Below are 19,836 nucleotides of genomic sequence, written 5' to 3'. Positions count from 1 at the left end.
GTGTGTCCGTGTGAGCACGGCAGGCACGTGTGTGCATAAGCACGTGAGCAGGCTGCGTGAGTGTCCGTGTGAGCACGGTGTGCACAAGCATGTGAGCAGGCTGCGTGTCCGTGTGAGCACGGTGTGTGTGTGTGTGCACAAGCACGTGAGCAGGCTGCGTGCGTGTCCGTGTGAGCACGGCATGCGCGTATGTGCACACGCAGGCTGTGTGGGTGTCTATGAGCATGGTGTGCACGTGTGCTCAGCATGAACATGGGCGTGCCGTGTGCCTGTGTGAGCGTGTGCGCATGCCGTGTAGATGTGCACGTGTGCGCGTCTGAGCAGACGTGTGCACACCTGTGCTTGTGGGCAGCTCGTGTGAGTGCACCCGAGTGCATGCGTGTATTGCCATGAGTGTCTGGGCCCATCTCGTATGCACCGGTTTAACTGGGTCTCTGACAGGTCCCCAGTGGGGACGTGGGCTGCAGGACGCACCTGGGCACTTCCGCCCCCTCCCCCCCCGGACGAGTGCTCGCACCGACACGCCCTCGGCACCTGTCATACTCACTCAGCAGGATCACGATGCAGATGAGGATGGCCACGATGGCGCCCGTGCCCAGGCCGGCCGCTGCCACCGCGCCAGCCGTGGTGCAGTCACCGTTCTCGTCACAGGGGCACACCTTGACTTTGATGATGGACGTATTGGACAGGGGGGGGTTCCCAGAGTCCGTGACGATGATGGGGACGTCGTACACCCCGGCCTCCAGGTACAGGATGCGCAAGCTGAGCTGGGCGTAGTCACCTGGTGCAAAGCGACACCGGGCTTTGTTCAGTGAACGGTGACCCCTCCTTCCTAAGCAGGACTTCCGAAGGACCGGATCGGGTCTGAGGGCATGAAAATCTGACGCGTCTGCTTAACACACACACGTATACACATGCATACACGCAAGGCACACACATGCACAAGCACACACACGTACTCACACAACACGCGTACACAAGGCACACAGACATGCGCACACATGCACACATGTACGCAAATACACAAAGCACGTACACAACACATGGTGGCACACACAGGCATATGTAATAATGCAATATTACGCACAATACATGCACACACAGCACATGTACACAAGACAAGGCAATACAGGCATATGCACACATGTATACATACACACCCCATGTAACACACAAATACACAAACCATGCACACAACACAATAATAAGGCACACAGACATGTATCATCATCATTGATACACATTACGCACACACATGTACACACAAACACAAAAACACATGCACAATAATAAACACACACACAAGGGCTCATTATAGGCATATGCACACACATGCATTACCCATCACCACGTCATTACGCCAAAGACACAAACACGCAAAACACATGCACACAACAAAAGGCACACAGGCATGTACACACTTATACATGCACACACATACACACAAACATACAAAACATGCACACAACACACACAAGGCCCACACGGGCATGCGCATACGTACACGCACACACAAAACGTGGACACACGCACATACATGCATACACACATGCACACAGAGATATGCACAAGCACACACACCCACGTATAAACATGCACACAGGGATACGCATACACATGGACACACATGCACACACACATGCGCACGGGCACACACATGCACGCACACACATGCACACGGGTACACAGATGCATACACACGCGCACTACATCTTACCATAATATTAAAAGTCACTGGCCATTAGGTAAAAAAACAGTTACAACACGCGGGATGAAGGAACGATTTCCTTCATATATAAAGAGTTTCACTGAATCGGTTAGAAAAAAACCTTCCCAAAAAATAACCGGTGAGGGCATCGAACAGACAGTTCGCAGAAGAAACAAAAAGCGGCCAGTAAGTGTGCGGCAGAACGGCCCTCGCTGGTCAAAGGTGCACATGGACACGATGTGGCTCAGAAGCTGGGAAAATGCTCTTGTAGACGGGGCCAGTGCTGGCGGGGCCTGGGGCGCAAGCCCTCCCTGTCGCCCCTCTAGAGGCACCCTCGTGTGCCCGCAAACCCCGGCCCGGTGCCTTTTATGCACGTGCACGTTTAGGACGGCGCCCTCGGGAAATACACTGGTCAGCGGGGCGGTGGACACCGGTCCGCGCAGCCGCAAGGACATCCACGGCCACGTTGTCAAACAGGGAGACGCTGGGGCCTCGGCCCTGTGGGGGGCCCGCGGGGCAAGGCCTGCACCGGCCTCCTGTGGGACAGGGCCCCGCCTCTCTGCCCAGACCCCGCGGAGTGCGGAGCCCGGCGCGGGCTCACCGTTTAGGCGGGTGATGGTCCAGTTCCTCCGCACGGCGGCCGGGGCGGCGGGCAGCTCGAAGACGTAGGGGCCGACGTTGGGGTCGGCGTCCGCGTCGGCCGCCGTGATGTTGACGGCGTCCAGACTCGGCCTCTCGCAGATCTGTGCCTCCTTGGGCAGCAGCTCGGGGGCGTTGTCGTTGATGTCGATGAGATAGATCTGGAGGGTCCCGGTGCCGCTGGCCGGGGGGGCCCCTGCAGGGCAGACACGGGGCCTCGCAGGTCACCTCTGATCCGATGCCGCCGCGGCCCCACCCCCCACCCCGGGGCTCCGCCACCACCCCGGACCCACAGAGACACCCGCTGCACAGCACACGCAGCCACTCAGCCGTGCACGACAGACACCCCGCGGCCGCGCACGCACGCAGAGAGCTCCGCCGAGCAAAGCTGCGGGAGGCAGCGCCCACTCAGCGAGCCACGCTCGGGCCTCGGCGCCCCTCTGGGGACCCCGACCCTGTCCCCCGAGACCCTCACGCCCAAGCCCTGCCTCCGCCCAGGCTCACGTCGCGGTGGATGTGAGCTGGGCGGCTGGAGAGGCACGTCCTGTCCGCCCTCCAGGCTGTGCTGACAGCCGCTCTGCCTTTTATGGCAGCTCCTGACCCCGACACGAACCGCCCGGTTTTGGGCTGAGGCAGGTGGAGCGTGTAGAAAATAAAACCTACAGCGTGTCCCTTTAATCTTTCAGAAAACAGCAAAACGCACGCGCGGTGACAGCTCACTGCCGGCCTCGGACACTGCTTTGATGGGTGCACGAGGACACGGCGCACACGTGGGGCTCGTTCACCAGCGCCGAGCGCGCACCTGCTTCGGGTGCTGCCGCCCGCCCTCTGCCCCAGCCACGGTTCATTCCAAGTCCCTGTCTAACCCAGTCTCCGTGCCTGAGCTGCCACGGGCCTCTGTGCACCCTGCGGCTCGGGGGTGGGGGAAGGAGGCTGGCAGGTGACGGCAGGGGTCCCCGCCGTCACGTGGTGTAGGACAGACCTCATGAACTCCAGCTGCACAGCGTTCCCAGAGCAGCCAGCCACATCCTGCCCCGGGGCCTCTGCAGGGGCTGCTATGAACTCCGGGGTGCACCTCCCGTTCCACCTTCCCGTCCCGCTGGCCTTGGCCCCGCAGTCAGGCCCTCAGAGCCAACAGCTCAGCTGGAGGCCTCGGTCACTGTCTCCCGTCCCCGTCTTCCAGCCAGCTCCCTCCCACAGTTATCTGGCCGACTTGTCACCCATCTCCCTGGGACGGAGACTACCAAGGTGACCCTCAATATCCATTTCTCCTTTCTTCCTTAATAAAACAACCAGTGTCCTGAATTTTAGCTGGAATCATCGCTGCCCAGCTAGCAGACTGCATTTCTCAGCATCCCCTGCAGTGAGCTATGGCTTCGCGACCAAGTTCTCAGCCATCACTGGCCTTCGTGAGCACTGAGTGGAAGTCCTTAGAAGGGTCTGCCCTTGCCCTCCCTGCTCCTCCTTCTGTTGGCCAGAATGTGGTCGTGATGGCTGGAGCAGCGGCAGCCACTCTGGACCATGCCGCAGCTCGCCAAGGACGTGGGAGTGGCCAGAGTGAGCTGGCGTCTTAGCGCTGACCTGTGGCTGCCTGCCTCATCTTCTTTCTGGGAGAAAACAAACCTCAATCATGATGAAATTTCTATCGTTACTATGCAGCTGGCCCTGGTGCTAGTGGGCACACTGGCCCCCGGAACGTCAGCATGGAGAGAGGGGCTTTGCCTGACTGTCCCGATGGCACACGGCAGGGCTCAGTGGTCGTAAGAGCTGGAACAGCAGTGCTGACCGAGCCAGGGCCATGGCCCTTGGCAAGGGCCGCTCGGCTAAGACATGGTTCCAATGCCGCAGCTTATGGGTGGAGAAGCTGAGAAGCTGTTTGGCCAGGACAGGGCGGGGACAAACCTAGGCCAGACTGCCATCGTCCCTGGCTCCCCCTGCCACCCATGAATGAGCGACCGTGTGGGTGCCCGTATGAATGACGGACGCTTTGAACAAACGCGGAGAGGGTGACGGCCGGGGCCACTGAGGGACGACGAGGCCCCAGCTGCAGCTCGGCACAGGGCAGCTGGCACTGCGCCACCCCCCCCCGGGTGCCGGCGGGCCCCCCCCCCACAGCACACGGCACGTGAGCGCAGTCACCCGGAGTGGGGCGCACCGTTGTCGGCCGCCAGGAAGGTGGCCTCGTAGACGTTGTTTCTGATGTAGAGCGACTCGCGGTCCAGGGCGGCCGCCGTGGTGACCTGGCCGTTGCTGGCGTTGATGTGTAGCCAGTTTGCCGGGTCTGACAGCTTTGAGTATCTGTGGAGGGAGGGGGCGGGAGGTGAGGTGAGGGCGGGAGCTCAGAGCCGCCCTGGAGCCCCCAGCCCTCCAGGCAGCATTCCCGGGACCGTCCCTCCTGGGTGCCAGCCCCGAAGGAGAGTTCACTGGGGGTCTTTCCATCGTGGGACGGTGACAGCAGAGGCTCACGGTCACCGTGGTAGATGGGCTACATGTCCTCACAAGGACCTTAGGGGGCAGGTGCTATCGTCCCCATTCACGGATGGCGAGCTGAGGAGCAGAGAGGTGACCTTCGACATCCTGCAGCTGGCAGGGGGCCCAGCAGAGGGCCCGCCCACCTCCCACATCGTCAAGGCTGCCCCGCCCTCTCGGTGTGAGCCAGGACAGCGCCCGCCATGTTTGCCGAGCACCTGTGGCATCGCTCAGACTGGGTCAGGTGGGCCAGGTCTCCCCCGCTGTCTCTGGGAATGGGCCCTGCGCTCCCACCTGGAGAGACACCCGAGCCGGGCACCGGGCCCCACCTCACGGCCTGCTGCATGAAGCGGTCGGGGTCCACGGCCGAGAAGGTGGTCAGCACCGTGCCGGCTGGCACGCCCTCCTCCAGGCGGATCAGCTTGTGGTTTGAAGGGAAGTAGGGGGCCTCGTTGACGTCCATGACCGAGATGGTCACCCCTGCCGTGGACTGGAAGGACATCTGGATCCCGCTGGCCAGGGGCGCCTGGTTGGACACCATCACGGTCAGCATGAACGCCCTGTTCAGCTCGTAGTCGACTGCCTGGAACGAGAGAGGCCAGGGCGAGCTGCACTGGTGCCCGTGGGCCGGATGGAGGGGGTGCCAAGGGCCGGGTGGAGGGGTGCCAAGTGCCGGGTGGAGGGGGTGCCGTGGGCTGGATGGGAGAGGTGCCACAGGCTGGATGGAGGGGGTGCCACGGGCTGGATAGAGGGGTGCCCATGGGCTGGTTCATCAGCACCCGCCACCCCGTCTGTTGCTGCTTCTCTTGTCCTGCTCTGTGGCCGGGATGCTGGTCCTGATGGCCACTGTCCCCAGGCCCCCTTGTCTCTGCTTTTCTGCTGGGTTTGGCTAACGGGAGGAGGGAGAACCCCACATCCCTCCTGTCCCGTCATGCGGTGGCAGTGGCTGGGCTCCTTGGGGGCTACAGCACCCACCACGTGTCCCCTCCACAGCTTGGCTCTCAGCAGGCACCGGGGTGCCATGCCCATCTGTTCCCTCCAGCAGAGTGTGGCCAGGCCCCCACTGTTGCTTGTCCAGGGGGGCCTCACCAGGTGCCATGTGCGGAGTGGTCGCCCCCCAAAGTCATGTCCGTCTCAGGCCAGCGGCGCAGTCTTATTTGGAAACAGCTTCCTGCAGACGCAGTTAAGCTAAAGACTGAGGTAAAGCCACCTGGGACCGAGGGTGGCCCCTGGTCTGGAGGAGGGAGAGGGAGAGGCACAGACAGGTGCGGGGAGAGGCCATGCGACGGCAGAGGCGGGGACTGGAGTGACGTGGCTCCCAGCCGAGGGCCACCAGAGATCGCCCAGGGCCACCAGAACGCGGGAGACAGGCAGGCAGGACCCCCGGAGCCTCCAGAGGGAGTGCGGCCCTGCCGGAACCTTGATTTCAGACTTCTGGCCAACAGAACTGTGCGAGATTACGCTTCTGTTGTTTTAAGCCATGTAGCTTACGGTCCTTTGTCACAGCAGCCCCAGGACACTAACTCGTCAGGTGTTTTGGGTTCCCTCCAACTCAGCACAGGTCCCTGTATTAACGTGATTTCCAGTTACACCCTTTTGGGGGTACCAGGACCCCCACTGATAGATACTAGAAGGGGTCTACAGTCTGCGGGGTGGTCCTCACAGTTTGGAGAGGGAGGGAAGTCATCTGGAAACACTAGGGTCCTGAGATGTGTACCTATTCAAGGCAAAATTTGCAACAGTATCGCTGGGAAAAAACCCAACACCACACAACACGTTGCCATCGCCTTAAAAACTTCTGCTTAGACACATGAAAAGTAATATACACACAGGGTGGTTCATCGCAATGTTATTTTGTATCATTCAAGGAGAATACGAATTGGAGACCGGAGACGACCAGATGGCCGCCCCGCCCGGGCACGCGCACGGAGGAGACACCTGCAGCCGTTACGAAGGACCGGGGCGGTCCCCAGGTACTGAAGTGGGGAGAGCTCCAGGATCCACGGGCAGCAGAGAAAGCAACAGACAAAGCACACTGCCTTTCGCGAAGGGGACGGAGAGGAATGTGGACCGCGCATCTGCTCGCGTTTGCAGAAAGGAACATGGCGGGGAGAAACGAGAAACTCGCACCAATGGTCAGAGGGGGCAGCGGGTGGCGGGCAGCGGAGGGCTCGAGCTGGCTGCGTGTTTTGTCACATAGCTTTGTGTTTGGAGTCACGATATTTTATATTCTCACATTTTAGGTATTAAAAATAAAACTATATATAAAACAGTCTCTGGATATTGGAAACCAGCTGCTAACATAATTCCCAAGGCAATAATGACTTCAAGTGAGTCATTGAGGACAGCGCTTAGATGCTAGTCCTCAATGGGCTTTTCAGGGCAACGGTCCTTGTGAATAAATCTTAAACTCGTTTGGACCTCTTGCTGTGGGCAGTGATTTTGGGTTTGTTATTTTAAGCTTTTTGTGTGCCCTGAAGGATACAGGAGATGAGCGATGGCCGACGTGGCTGGGGACCACTACCTTCAGAGTAAGACGATGGGACACGGGATCGGTGGCGTTAAGTGAAAACCCTCTGATGCTACATTTGGAGAAAACGACCGTTGGATCCGTGACATGATGGAGGTAGCTGGTGTGAGCGCTCGGTCTGACGTGTCGCCCCCTTGCTCCGCCCCGGAGCCGTCCAGGAGCGATGCCGTCGGCTGCAGTGACACCTCTCGTGTCTGCATGTTGCATCCCTGATGTGTTTGCATGCTCCCCCCGCACCCCCCAGGGACGGCACAGGGCCTGGCGCTTAGCACGGTGCTGGCGTGGGTCAGCCGTACCCCACGGGGGCCTGGGGGACATAGGGGGACAGCTGGACACCTTCCTTGTCCATCGCCGAGCACAACGCTGAGTGCTGCTCAGGTGTGTGATCACAGAAGGGCCCTCCACCCACAGGTGCCACCCAGACAGGGCCTCCGGGGCCCAAGCTGGCTGCCGCTCTGTGGGGGCACCCAGTGCAGGACTGCCTGGCACCCCTCCCCTGACGGATCCTGCTGGACTTCTGGCCCCTCCCCCTGGCCCACACTTGGTGCTTCTGTCTCTGGACCCTGGCTTCCTCCAAGCGCACAGCACCCGCCTGCACCTGCGCCGTGTCTGGCCCGTCACCCAGGGCCCTCTGAGAGCTGGCTGGGGGTGGCGTTAATTCGTTTATATACGGTTTCATAAAATTGTGGTGGTTTTGTCTATGAACAAACCACTAAAGGAGTGATCTTTCTGCCATATTTATTGGTTGGTGTCCCTGAAGGACATAGAATGCTGCACGTCATACATTAAAAACGGTGTCACCAAGCTGAGCAAGGACACCTTCCTGAAAGACAACATGGCCAATAAAGTTCCACGGGCGGGTGAAATAAAACACACTGTAATGGGGGAGTTGATGGGTAATTTGCTTGGACAGTTTCAATCAGAGTGAAGGGTCTGCTCCCCGGCTCCGCTGGGCACCCCCCTCAGGGGGCGGTGACCCTTCGCTCAAAGGTGAGGGGTGGGGTCTGCACCCTGAGGGGTGGTGCCCAGCGAGGGTGCTGGCGGGGATGGGGCTGGAGGGTGTGCACCACTGGGCACGCTCTGCCTGCCACGAGCCTGTCACCGCCAAGGGGTCAAGCAGAAGAGGCCAGTCCTTGGCTTTTGGGTTTTAAAAGCCGAGGTCCAGGGTGAGGCAGAAAGGACCTGTGATCGCTCTGGGCCTGAGTTTTCTCCTGGAGTGGGCTGTGATTCCATGGCCGGAGCCGGGAGAGGACAGGCGAGGGACGGAGGAGGCCACGCGGGCTCCTAGGAGGGCAGGCACGGGGACGGATGCCCGTCGGGCGGGGTCTGACAGCAGAGGAGCTGTGCGCCCCAACTCGGGCAGAGCTTGAGAGGTGGTGAGGCTCGCGGGGCCCCCAGACCGGGAGGACAGAGTCGGGGGGTGTGGAGGCAGGGAAGTGATCAGGGAGACCCACTGAGATGACCGTGAACTTCCTCGGACGGTGGCTGAGCTGGGCCTCAGGACTGAGAAGGGACAGTGCAGCCAGGATCTGTGGCTGATGGCTGAAGGCTGGGTGGGCCGCAGACGCCCCCTGCTCCCGCTGCATCGGCCCTGATGCACCAGGCCACCAGAAAAGGGTGCGGGGGAGGTCCCTGTCTAGGAGTCACCTCCGCCGGGGTCGCGGGCTAGAACCAGAAGCTGGGGTGCTGTACAGAAGCAAAGGCTCTGTGCACACAGCACTGGGCTGTGGCCTCCAGTGTGGACCGGCCACGAGAACGTCCCCTCTGCAGATACGGCCCCCGCAGGGCCGGGCGTGACGGGGTCGGGTATGCAGTGTACGTGCGCGGCAGGGCGCCTCATGATTCTGAGGGGCTGGGAGACCCTGTGGGAATTAAAGCGCCCCTCATCACGCACTGGGGAGCAGTGGGAGACCGGCCGGTCCGCGGTGACGGCGGTGACGGTGACGGTGACTACGAGGACGGCGGCAGCTTTACCAGGTGCCAGGTGCGCACCAAACCTTTGCGTCTGCATCCGATTTAATGTCAGCGACACACCCGCGTCTAGGCCCCCCAAGTCACCTCATTTCATGTATGAAGAAATCGAGGCACAGGGAGGTGGCTGGCCCATGCTGGGGTAAGTGAAGAGCCCGTGTGGGGGTCCAAGAACATGTGTCCCCAAGGCACTGAATTCCTCTGTGGGCCAGTGCGTGGGGTCCCCTAAGTGCCCCCCTGCTCCTGTGTCCCCTGCCCCTCCCCAGACCCCGCCTGGCCAGCCCCCTTGGAAAGAGAATGTCTCAAAGGACCGTGTCTCCATCAAAGGATGCAAGACCGATTTGCAAATGCCTTCCGCAGACTTGTGATGGACATTTTAGAGGAAAGCACTATATGGACTAGAAACAAGAAGGAACGGAAAACGGAGAAAGTGAGGTGCCCGCGGCCGAGCCCTGCCCAGGACAGCGCCCTGGGACACCGTGGGCACAGCGCATCTGCGTGCGCTCTCAGCTCGAAGGGTTTGAAAGCTTACCTGTAAACTTACATGCGCTGAGAGTCAGTCGTGAGTCGTGGCAGGTGCACAGATAAATCCGCCACCGTGATCGAGACGCAGGCGCCCCGCCCCCAGTTCCCGCCTGCCACCCCGTAACCACACCCTCCCCATCCCCGGCATGTTTCTTGAAATTAATCTATAATTTTGGTAGCAAAATCTAGATAAAGACAGTCAGAGAGGAAAAGTATAAGCCTAAACTGCTCAGAAAAATACAAGAAAAACCTTCGGGTATTGGCAAAGCAAGTCCTACAATGTATCACAAAGAAAAACTTCTTCTCCACGAAGCTGGCTTTATCTCAGGAATGCGGGGATGGCTCACCGCTGGAAAGTTAGAATTCACCCACCAACAGCTTAAAGAACTATGGCCTTCGGGGAGGGGACAGGAGGGCAGCTCTTTTTTGGGGGGAGGTGGCAGCGCAGGCTGCTGTCCCTGGCGGTCACGTGACGAGGTTCTTGTGGAGGCTGCCTCTGCATTAGTGGGTTGGGGACAGCCCCTTGTCCTAGGGTGTTAGGGGTGATGTGCTGGAACCCCAGTACCGTCTCTGTTAAATCTGTCCTGGGGTTTGAGGCAGGAGTGGGGCGTGCACTCACCTTCACCACGGTGACCATGCCCTCGTTGGTGACAGGGTCCGTGCGGATGCTGAAGTGCCCCGAGGGGTCCCCACTGATGACGCGGTAGGCGGCGTTCCAGTTTGGCGAGTGGGGCTGATCACGGTCCATCACGGTGAGGTTCGCGACCACCGTCCCCACCCGGTTTTCGGGGACTTCCCCCGCGTACTGCAAAGTGTAAGGAAGAGAAAGTTACACGTGCTGTGGAGGCCGGGGGCGCTCGGAGGCGTCCACCCAGCGGGGGTGCCTCCAGCTGCTCAGGACCTGGGGTTCCCGTGGGTGGACCCATGCCGTGCTCGTGTGGCGTTTCGAGGGGCCTCTGGGTCCTCAGCGAGGCCCGACAAGGCTGAGCCTCACGTCTGCACATACCCACTCCAAAGTCAGCCTCGCCTGCACACACGTGCGCACACACATGCACGCGCGTGCACCTGGCCTTTCTCTTAATCTCCTTCAAGCCTGTCCCAGGTCAGCAGGGGACTGGCACAAATTCCCGGGACACGGGGACCAGGGATACGCCTGCACATGCGGGGTAAGCAACGGCACAGCAGCTTCCGAAGGCGACCCGCTCCTGCTGGACGTCCCGTCACAGGCTGGGGCTTGGGGTCCGTGTGGCCACCCTGGGACTTAACCCTTTTCTCTTGCTACAGACAATGCGGGCTGCGAGCCATCCCCATCGATAAGCGTGGTTCATGTGACAGAAGCAGCCATGTGCAGGGAAAAAGGAAACAGGAGTGTGTGTGTGAGGTATGAAGTAATGTGTGTGTGAAAATGTGGAGGTCAATGTAGAGTGATGAAGCATATAGCGAACATGTGTGTAATGAATCTGAGGGAAACCAATATGAAATTAATGAGAGAGCATGTATGAATCTACTATTATTGTGAAACCGCATTAAGCTTATTATTAATGGCGTGAATGAAATTAATCAATGACTGACTAATAGTGTGTAAACTGAAACATATGTCAACCCGTGTGAATGTGAAGTATAATGTGTGTGTGGCTGACAATGTGGCCGTGTATGTGTAGTATGAGTGTATGTAGAAATAATGATGTGTGTGTGTGTGTGAGTGTGAGTGTAATGGCAGTTTAATAATATTATTAGTAATGTAATGGCTGATATGTGAGCATGTGTGAGATGTGGTATGTGTGTATTGTGTGTGGTAGGCGTGTGTGTGAGCATAATGAGTATGTCAGCAGGTGTGTGAGCATGTGAGCGTGTGTGTGAGTGTGAGTGTGTGTGTGTATTGGGTAACAACAGAACCCCAAGCGCCTCTACTGCGTGAGTTACCCACCGCTCACGGTGCCTCAGCAGCGTGTGGCCTGTGGCCTGCGGCCCGGCTCCGGGGACCCTCCGCTCGGCTCGCTGCTCGGCTGTCACTGCCTTGAAATTCTTCATTCGCGAGGGGCCCGCGACCTCGTTTTGTGCTGGGCCAGGCACACGGCGTGGCCAGCCCTGCTCTGCGTAGTGTGCTTTTGAGCCACAAAACCCGGAGACAAAGCTTGTGGAACTATCTAGGGGCTTCTGCTGGTGTCCACAGCAGAGCCGCCCCAGCGCCGATCCCCGGGGCCCACGGTGTGCCGGGGCCGAGCTGGGCACTGCCATGCAGCGTCTCACGGGTCCTTGGAGCACCTCGTTCTCGCCCCCGCTTACAGACGCGGAAACTGCAGTGAGGAGTTGACACCCTGGGGAGCCACAAAGGGAGGGGCCCGGAGCATGGGTCCCAGGTGCTGGGCGTGGGGCCATGGCTGGCCTTGCCCTGGGCCCGGTCGCTGTGAAGGGAGCCAGAGGCCTCTCGGCTCAGCCCTCGCCCTCCGGGAATTCTCTGCACCGCCTGACTTCAGCCAGAAGTGCCCAAGCCTCGCCGGCTCCCTGCCACCAGCGCCTGGCAGTTACGTGGCAGAGATGACGGCCTGCCTTGTGCTCATGTGGGGGCTGCAGCCCAGATCTGCCGTTCACACCCCGGAACAGACGTGGCAGCACTTCGTGCCAGGGGAAGCCTTCCCACGTACTGCGGCTGCAGCCCAGGGCCTCTGCCTGCTCTGGACCTGACCTACCACCTGGCGGATGGTGGCGAGCAGCCAGCCGCTTGACCCCATCGTCCAGGCACTTTTATGGCTGAGTTTGCAGCCACTGTCTGGAGCTTTTCCGACTCTGCATTCAGAGCTGACTTCCGCTCAAGGGCCAGGCTGCTACAGGTGTCTGTCAAAGCCTTTGTGGCTCTCCCAGTGCAGGGTCCCCCGGCTGGGCCAGCTTCCTGCACACCCCGTCTGTGCGATGGGACCTGCCTGGGATGCCGGCTTCCGGTTCTCTCCACCAGGAGCTTCGTGCACCCTCAGAAAGATGGCACTTCAAGCCCAGCTCTGGGTCCCTAATTGTGATGGTTTTCCCCCCTGAGCACCTCAGAATGTGAGCTGCAGCTGGCAGGCAGGGGCCTGGGGCACAAGTCAGAATACTGGGGGACAGCAGCTTGAACACAGGGAGATTGAGGCGGCAGTGGCCGTCGGTGATTCTGTCTCAGTGACACAGGGGCTGGTGGTTGGGGGAGGAGACGAGGTGTCTTGGGGAGGCACAGGGCTGTGCCAGGCTGTGTGGGGGTGACCTGGTTAGTCCCTGGAGCTCTCAGGACAGACGTTGGGGCAGTGGGGGCTTCGCAGGCCTCCAGAGTTGTCCTCGAGTGGGCTTGAGGAGGCAGGAGGGTGCTTGCACAGACGGCCCCCATAACGTGAGTGAGGGTGACAGGGAGACCGTGTGTGCCAGCTGGCAGAGGCCCCAGACCCCCTGCTTCAGCACCTGCAGTGGCAGGAGGCAGGTGGCTGTACCTCGTCCTGCGTTGACGACAGGATCCGAGGTCCCTGCACCTGGGGACTCCCCCACCTATGCGCCTGGTGACCCGGCGAGCCCCCCACCTAATGTGCCTGATGACCCCTGGCAGAGCCCCCCACCTGACCACCTGGCCTTGGATTTCGTGGCCACTCGCATGCTTTGGCAGCTTCCCTCTCTGCTTAAACTACTGGGGGGGCTCTGGGTGTTGTCACCTGAGGGTCCCCCACCTCAGCAGAGTTTTGAGGGGCACTACGCCCAGTGAGGACCCCCTGGGCACCTCCGCCTGCTCTGCTCAGTCCTCCGGAGCGGGGTCTCCATCTCCGGGAGTTGCGGGCTGGTGGTTTCACGGTGCAGGAAGAGCCACATGTCCGAGTCTGATGCCTTCTGGGCTTTGGGGTGAAGTTTATTAGCAGAGTCTATTTTAATTCGTGCAGGTTTAATACAGGCTCACGGAGAGTCTGAGCTGGCGAATCAGGCTCAGGGTTTCCACATTTGCCTTCCCCAGCCGCAGTGCGTTTTTAATTTAATTTCTCAGGTTTCGGGCAGAGACAGCCTGTCCCCCTGCCCCACGGGATATGAAGACAGATATTTGGAGAAGGAGGAAATAACTCGGGCTTTCTCGCCCCGACGGAAATCCAACACCCCATGTCCGGGCCTCGTCCCCAGACGCAGGCGGCTTTTGGTGTGGGGCGCAGAGATGGCCCACTCCCCGGGGAGGGCGCATTAGTATAGAGGGCTGGGTGAGACAAGCGAGCCAGCCAGGGGGCAGGGGGAGCCCCTCGGCCGGCGAGGCCTGAGAGTGACAGCCGGCCCACACCCAAGACCCTGCAATGGTGCCTTGCTTGTCCTGAGTACTCGGGACTGTCACTGGTCTTACTGAGGCCTGCGGGAGGACCTGACCCTCGCCAGGAGCCCCTTGGGGCACAGGACACTCGCCTCCCCTGGCCTGTGGACACTGGCTTGGTTGAGGACATCTAATTGGTTCTCCCTGCCAGAAATCAAGGATCTATCCCTTGACCGCTGTCCCTGGACACCCCTGTCATGCCAGGATGGCCTCGGAGTGGGAAGGCTGCAGGTGCCTGGAGAGGGGTCCCCACGAAGCTCCGTCTGGGGACATGCCAGCACCGGTCCTTTATTCTGTGTTGGCTTCTGTTGGAAAATGTGCAGTACGCTGCTTTTAATTTTCAAAATTTAGTTTTCCTTCCAGTAAAACGATGACAATTTCTGTTGGTTTCTGAGTTGAGAATCAGCATCGTGGCCCCGGTGGCATCCAGCAGGAGGGAAGCTGAGTCCGCCTTCCGCCTGCCGGGGACACCGAGGCCTCGCCGAGCCCCCGGCCCACGCGCCGCGCTGCTGGACAGTAGGTAACGAGGTACGCAAAGTGTCCCCTGCGATGCCAGCTCGGGGAAGGACCCTGCCACTTAACTGAAAAGAGAACTTGAAACCCCTTGGCTGGCTTTTCGGTGCGCAGACTAGGTTTGTTCCAGAAAGCGGGGTTTACTGGCCTCACCACGACGAGCAGCCTGCGTCTTCCCCTGGACATAATGTTGATGAGAAGCACCGTGACAAGGGCCACTGTCATCTTGTCTTGTTTCTCGAGGCCCACCGTCCGTCCAGGCCCCGAAGCCGGGGCTGTCTTGCCACCCGGCCAGGCAGGCCACTCCGAGGGTGGCACCACAAGCTGTCCCAGGAAGAACCTCAAAGGCGAGGGGCTGCAGACCCACAGACGCCCACATCCCACGTCTGTGGACCCCTGCCTCCGGCTGGCCACTGCAGCCCCTCGAAGGATGATCTGCGGGTGATACTGGCTCAGCATGCCGTGGGCCCGGCATCGGCCTACAAGTTTGTCACCCTCTTGTCCCGTCTTCAGAGACCCCTGGGAGGGGAACCATTGTGATCCCCCACCGTTTAAAGGCATCTAACCTAATTTCATTCACGTCAGCCTTGGGGTGAGGGACAGATCGTTCAGGCAACACCTACAGTAAAACAGGCAGGATCCTGTCCTGTATGACACCACACTGAGGGGGTCCTGTAAGGACCGTAAGGACTGCCCCCTTTCCTTCACCAGTGGACAGCAGCGCTGGGCGGGGCTCCGCGTCTGCCTCTGCTCAGCCCCGCCCCCGGACCCCGCCCTCTCCTGCTCCCGGACCCCGCTCCCTCTTGCCCCTGTGACGGGCTGGGTACCATCCGTATGTCACCGTTCAGGGTAAAAATGTCTATGCAGATCAGCGATGCTCCCGGAGATGCTGCAAGATAGTGTCGCACTTAAGTGTCAAGCGGGGACAAACATTCTGGTGCTCAGAGAGGTCTGGCTATCTGCCCAAAATCACGCAGCTAGGAGGGACCATGTTGGGGGGTGTGGGGAGCCTCCTGACTCCAGGAGACCCTCCTGTGGCCATGAGCGTGGGGGCGGCGAGGTGGCTGGGCTGGCGTAGGGACCTGGAAGCTGGGTCTCCAGGCTTCACTCCAGGACCCAAGGCGGCAAACAGGGGGCCCTTGGGTGGGGTCTAAAGGTCGTGTCCTGGAGGCCAGCGGACCCTGTGTGCACCCGAGGGAGTGCCCAGTGCAGAGTGGCCGGCTGGATGGCAGGACTCAGCCCTGCAGCGGGCAGCTAGCCTGTCACGTCCGCAGAGCAGACGAAGGGAGGATAACGTTTAATCATCATTTAGGAGCAGGAGTTGGATCCCGCAGAGCCCCGCATCTCCTCAGCTTCTGCTGATTGTTCTTGATTAAGCGTGATAAAAATAAATCGGCGGGCCAGGGGCGGGGCCAGGGGCGTGGCCAGCCTCGCAGTCCCGCCCACCGAGCAGCTGCGTCCGGCCCGGCCTGCCACCCATCCCGGGACCCCGAGTGTTTACGGACACCCTGGGATTGCCTGCGACGCAGCCACTGGGACATCAGCACTTGGATGACCGTATGGAGCCCATGCCCTGCCCGACCGCAATCCCGCCTGAGGGGTCCGCACAGTCTACACCTCACGTCCGTCCACGCCCACCCGCGCTGGCCACACCCTTCCATGAGTCTACACTGGCCCACGCCTGCCCATGCCGTCCACACCCACTGCCCGCAGGTCTGACTCGTGTCCCGGGAACCAGGCTGTGCCCACCTCCCCCTGGCATGTGTGTGAGTCACCTCCTGGGTCACAGGCAAACTCCGCCCGGTCCCAGTGCGGTGACCCAGTGTACTGACCAGCTGCCGTTTTCCAGCCGTCTGTGTGGAGCGAGGGACATCTCGCCGACGGAGTCCCTCCCCTGATGCCCTGAGCAAAGAGGCAGGTCACCTCCCTCTGTCACTTCCTCACCAGCGGTGACCTCATGGCTGAGCACCTGCCCTGGACCACCGGAGACCCTGACTCTGCAGACGGGCTCCGGGCACTGTGGGTTGCGCCCCCCGAGGCCCTGACCAGCGTGGACGGCGCCAGGCGCCTGGCCCGGAAGCGGCTCAGCCTCTCACTGGGAGTGGCCATGAGCCATCGCGGGCCTGGCACGTGTGAAGACAGCCGTGTGTCCCGTCATTGTCACAGAAGGCGGTGCAGGCGTCTGTGTCTGCCCGGCCAGCTGTGGTCTGGGGACCTGGGCATCATTATTCTCCAAGAGTCCCTAGAGAGCTGCTTCCCGCATGTCCAAACTCCCTGAGACACCGGCTCTAGGCCTGTCGTACCATTATTCCTGGCCACAGGGAGCACACGAAAGCGGAAGCCACGCACCCCTCACCAGTGGGCAGGGGCCTGCTGCTCCCTCCGTGCGGTGATCTGCCATCTGTCCACCAGGTGGCGCTGTGCCCTCACGGCTGAGGCCGCGGATGGCCACCGGGACCCGCCCTGGGTCCGCCTGGTCCGGCCACGCCTGGAGCCTAGACTTGGGATGTGGGATGTGGACTGGGGACTCTGTGGTTCCAGATGGGGGGACATGGGATGATGGGGCGCTGCGGTGTGGGGAAGCAGGGCGGGGAGGCGCTCGGAGGTCGAGGGGAGGCTCGTCTGAGGGGCCCTGGCCTGTGAGATGCGTTCATAGCAAGGTGACTGGCCCACCTGGAGAACGGAGGGACCTTTCCATCCCCCTACCCCGGCCACCTCTCTTAGCTGCATGATGCGGCCGCAGCTTCTGGGGTTCCACCCCGGCTGCTCCCAGGTACGGGCGGCGTGGCTTTGACAAGTGACTCAGCCTCTCTGAGCCTCGGCGCCCTCCCCACACCTGGGTCCTGGCCCTCATGGGCCTGGTGGCAGCGGAGGTGACGGGAAAGCTTGGCTGGTGCCTGGCGCCCGGTGCCTGGCGGGGGAGGCGCCGGGGCGGCTTGTGCTCTAGCCACTATGGTTCCTGTTCCTGCGGCCGCTGCTGCCCCCTTGGCCCTCCCGTGACCTGGCCTGAGAGCAGCGAGGCTCTGGGAAGGGGCTCTGGACCCTCAGGGTGGCCTCGAGCTGCCAGCACCGCCCCAGCCCGGCCTGGCCCCTGCTGCATGGCTGGACGGGCACCTGAGGGGCAGATGCATGTCCCCACCATGTTGGCATCCCACGGTGATGGCCCGGACACTCAGCACTGCTCGCCACGGACCTGGGCAGTCGCGAGGGCGGGTGTTGGCTGGTGAGTGGGTGGAGAGCAGAGGCTGGGACCCCAGAGGCCGTCGGTGACACCAAAGGGCTCGCTCCACGCACCGGGCACTGAGTGAGCCGCGGAGGTTTCACGGGATGGGGCCTCCTGGAGATGGGACGTGGGGACTCGTGGTTCTGTGACCCCACAGCCAGTGTGTGTGTGCGACCCAGGGCTCAAGGCCCAGAAGGGACACATGGGTCCACACTGCGAGGGAGCGAATGAACGAATGTCCGTTAGGAGTGCCGGGCCACGCTGGTCCAGCCTGGGGTGCGCCCAGGCACACCCACCAGTCACGTGTGATGCAGAGGAGCGCGGCGTGCCCCCACACCCCGTTTCCCGTTCTGCTGGTGATGGCCATGGAGAGCTAGCTGAGTGTGTCCTTGAGGGGCCTGCCCTGTGTCTGGCCGAGGCCCCATCCGGGCCTTCCCTGGCAGGCCTGTCACGCACGGCCACAGGCACACTTCTCAAAGTGGCGGAGAGCACCGGCTGACGCCTCCAGACTCAGAGTGTCAGCCCCCTGTCCTGTGAGCCTCTCAAGGCCAGCACTGCTCAGAGTCAGGTGTGGCTGTGCCAGACTGAGCACAGGACCCTTCCACCATGGGCTGGCTGCCACTGCTGCCTCGGACCCCACTGCTGGGCCTCTGCCACCCCCACCTGCCCAGCTCCTTCCACCCACCAGCGGCCATAAGAGACGCAACACCGAACGTGAGCGAACTGGAGCCCGTGGCCACGGGCCCCCGCGCATGCCCGGCACTCACCGTGCTCGCGGTGAATTCTGGCGGGTTGTCGTTCACGTCTGTCACCGTGACGATAGCTGTGGCTGTATTCGAGAGGCCGTAGTTCAGGTTCCCCTCCATGTCTGTGGCCTGAACGATGACCGTGTACTGCTGAACTTTCTAGAAGGGAACGGGGTGGGGGGAACAGAACGTCAGTCTGGGATTTAGTTTACAGGCGGCCATGCTTTTCATCAGAGAAATGTGCCCCGGGATGGAGTTCGCGGCGGCCGGGCCGCACGCCCGCCGGACACGGTGTTGCCGCGGGGCTCGCCCGGGGCTGTCGGCGGGAGACGTGGCACACGGGTGTGTTCTTCGCGAGACGGCGGGGCGGGAAGCGCCTGGCCGTGTCGTCGTCCCGGCGGCTCTGGCTTTGACGAGCGCAGCTCGTACTTGGTGCCAGGACAGAAAGGTGGAGAACGGGGCCCGGTGCCACCCGGGGCTTGGAGACGAGGGACGCACAGCCCACAGAGGGGGACGGGCCCCCCCGACACGTGTCGAGGGGCCTCGTTTCTTTAGCATTTTCAGGGTCCAGCTCAGCTACATGTCAGGAGTCCAGACAGACCAAGGGGAGACGAGCCCCGCTCCCCGGCCTTCGTGGCTGTGGAGAGCAGCACACTTTCACTTTGATCACAGTCCGGAAGGAGAGGTCAGCCCCAGGGGCAGGTGTGAGCTTTAGGAGGCACACGAAGCTCGCTGGAAAGACTGGCTTCTCTGAGGCATTCACCTCGCTGCCCTTGTCCACCTGGTGCTCTCCGGGAGTCCACCGGTACGGAAAGCGCTGGCTCAGCAGAGGTGGCCTTTTCTACACACCTATTCTGAGCCAGAGGTCACAGGTGCTTCCGGTGAGAGAGGTGAGGACAAGGCTGGAGGCAGCTCTCTGGTGGGAACACAGCCCATTTTTCACTGGTACCACAGGGGAGGGAGGATTCTGGGGTCCAAGGCACAAAGGGACCTTGTGAAATGCTTTCCACGTGCCAAACTGTCTCAAGCCCTGCTCCTTCCAGGAGTTAAGGAAAAAGACCAGGTCTCGTTCGTGTGATTTAATGACATATACTCAGGTTCCAGACACTGGCTCCAGAGGGAATTATAAGCAGTGGATGCTCATCAACCTGTCTTTCCTGCCACAGCCATTCCTCTTCTCCCCTCTCCCTTCTTCCCTCTATCCATCCA

At 61.0% G+C, this 19,836-nt stretch overlaps 1 protein-coding gene and 1 long non-coding RNA gene across 2 annotated transcripts in view; one reads left to right on the top strand and one right to left on the bottom strand.

The window, feature by feature from the left end:
* CDH4 (cadherin 4) overlaps positions 1 to 19,836 on the bottom strand; it is a 96,613-nt gene that overhangs the window by 2,883 nt on the left and 73,894 nt on the right. Inside the window, exons 6-11 of the mRNA XM_039864737.1 lie at positions 18,649 to 18,786; positions 10,462 to 10,647; positions 5,146 to 5,399; positions 4,503 to 4,645; positions 2,310 to 2,543; positions 483 to 781 (exon numbers count right to left, since the gene is read on the bottom strand). Coding sequence (XP_039720671.1) covers positions 483 to 781; positions 2,310 to 2,543; positions 4,503 to 4,645; positions 5,146 to 5,399; positions 10,462 to 10,647; positions 18,649 to 18,786 — 1,254 coding nt within the window. The remainder of the gene's footprint in view (positions 1 to 482; positions 782 to 2,309; positions 2,544 to 4,502; positions 4,646 to 5,145; positions 5,400 to 10,461; positions 10,648 to 18,648; positions 18,787 to 19,836) is intronic.
* LOC120603897 (uncharacterized) lies at positions 5,816 to 8,251 on the top strand. Its single transcript, XR_005653214.1, has 3 exons — positions 5,816 to 6,016; positions 6,685 to 6,951; positions 7,297 to 8,251. It is a non-coding gene; the product is annotated as an uncharacterized LOC120603897 (long non-coding RNA).

The sequence above is a fragment of the Pteropus medius genome, unplaced genomic scaffold (genome assembly GCF_902729225.1).
Source record: "Pteropus medius unplaced genomic scaffold, Ma_sr-lr_union100, whole genome shotgun sequence".
Classification (NCBI taxonomy): Eukaryota; Metazoa; Chordata; class Mammalia; order Chiroptera; family Pteropodidae; genus Pteropus; species Pteropus medius.
Note: the sequence above shows the minus strand (reverse complement) of the source record. Positions and strands in the feature narration are given on the sequence as shown.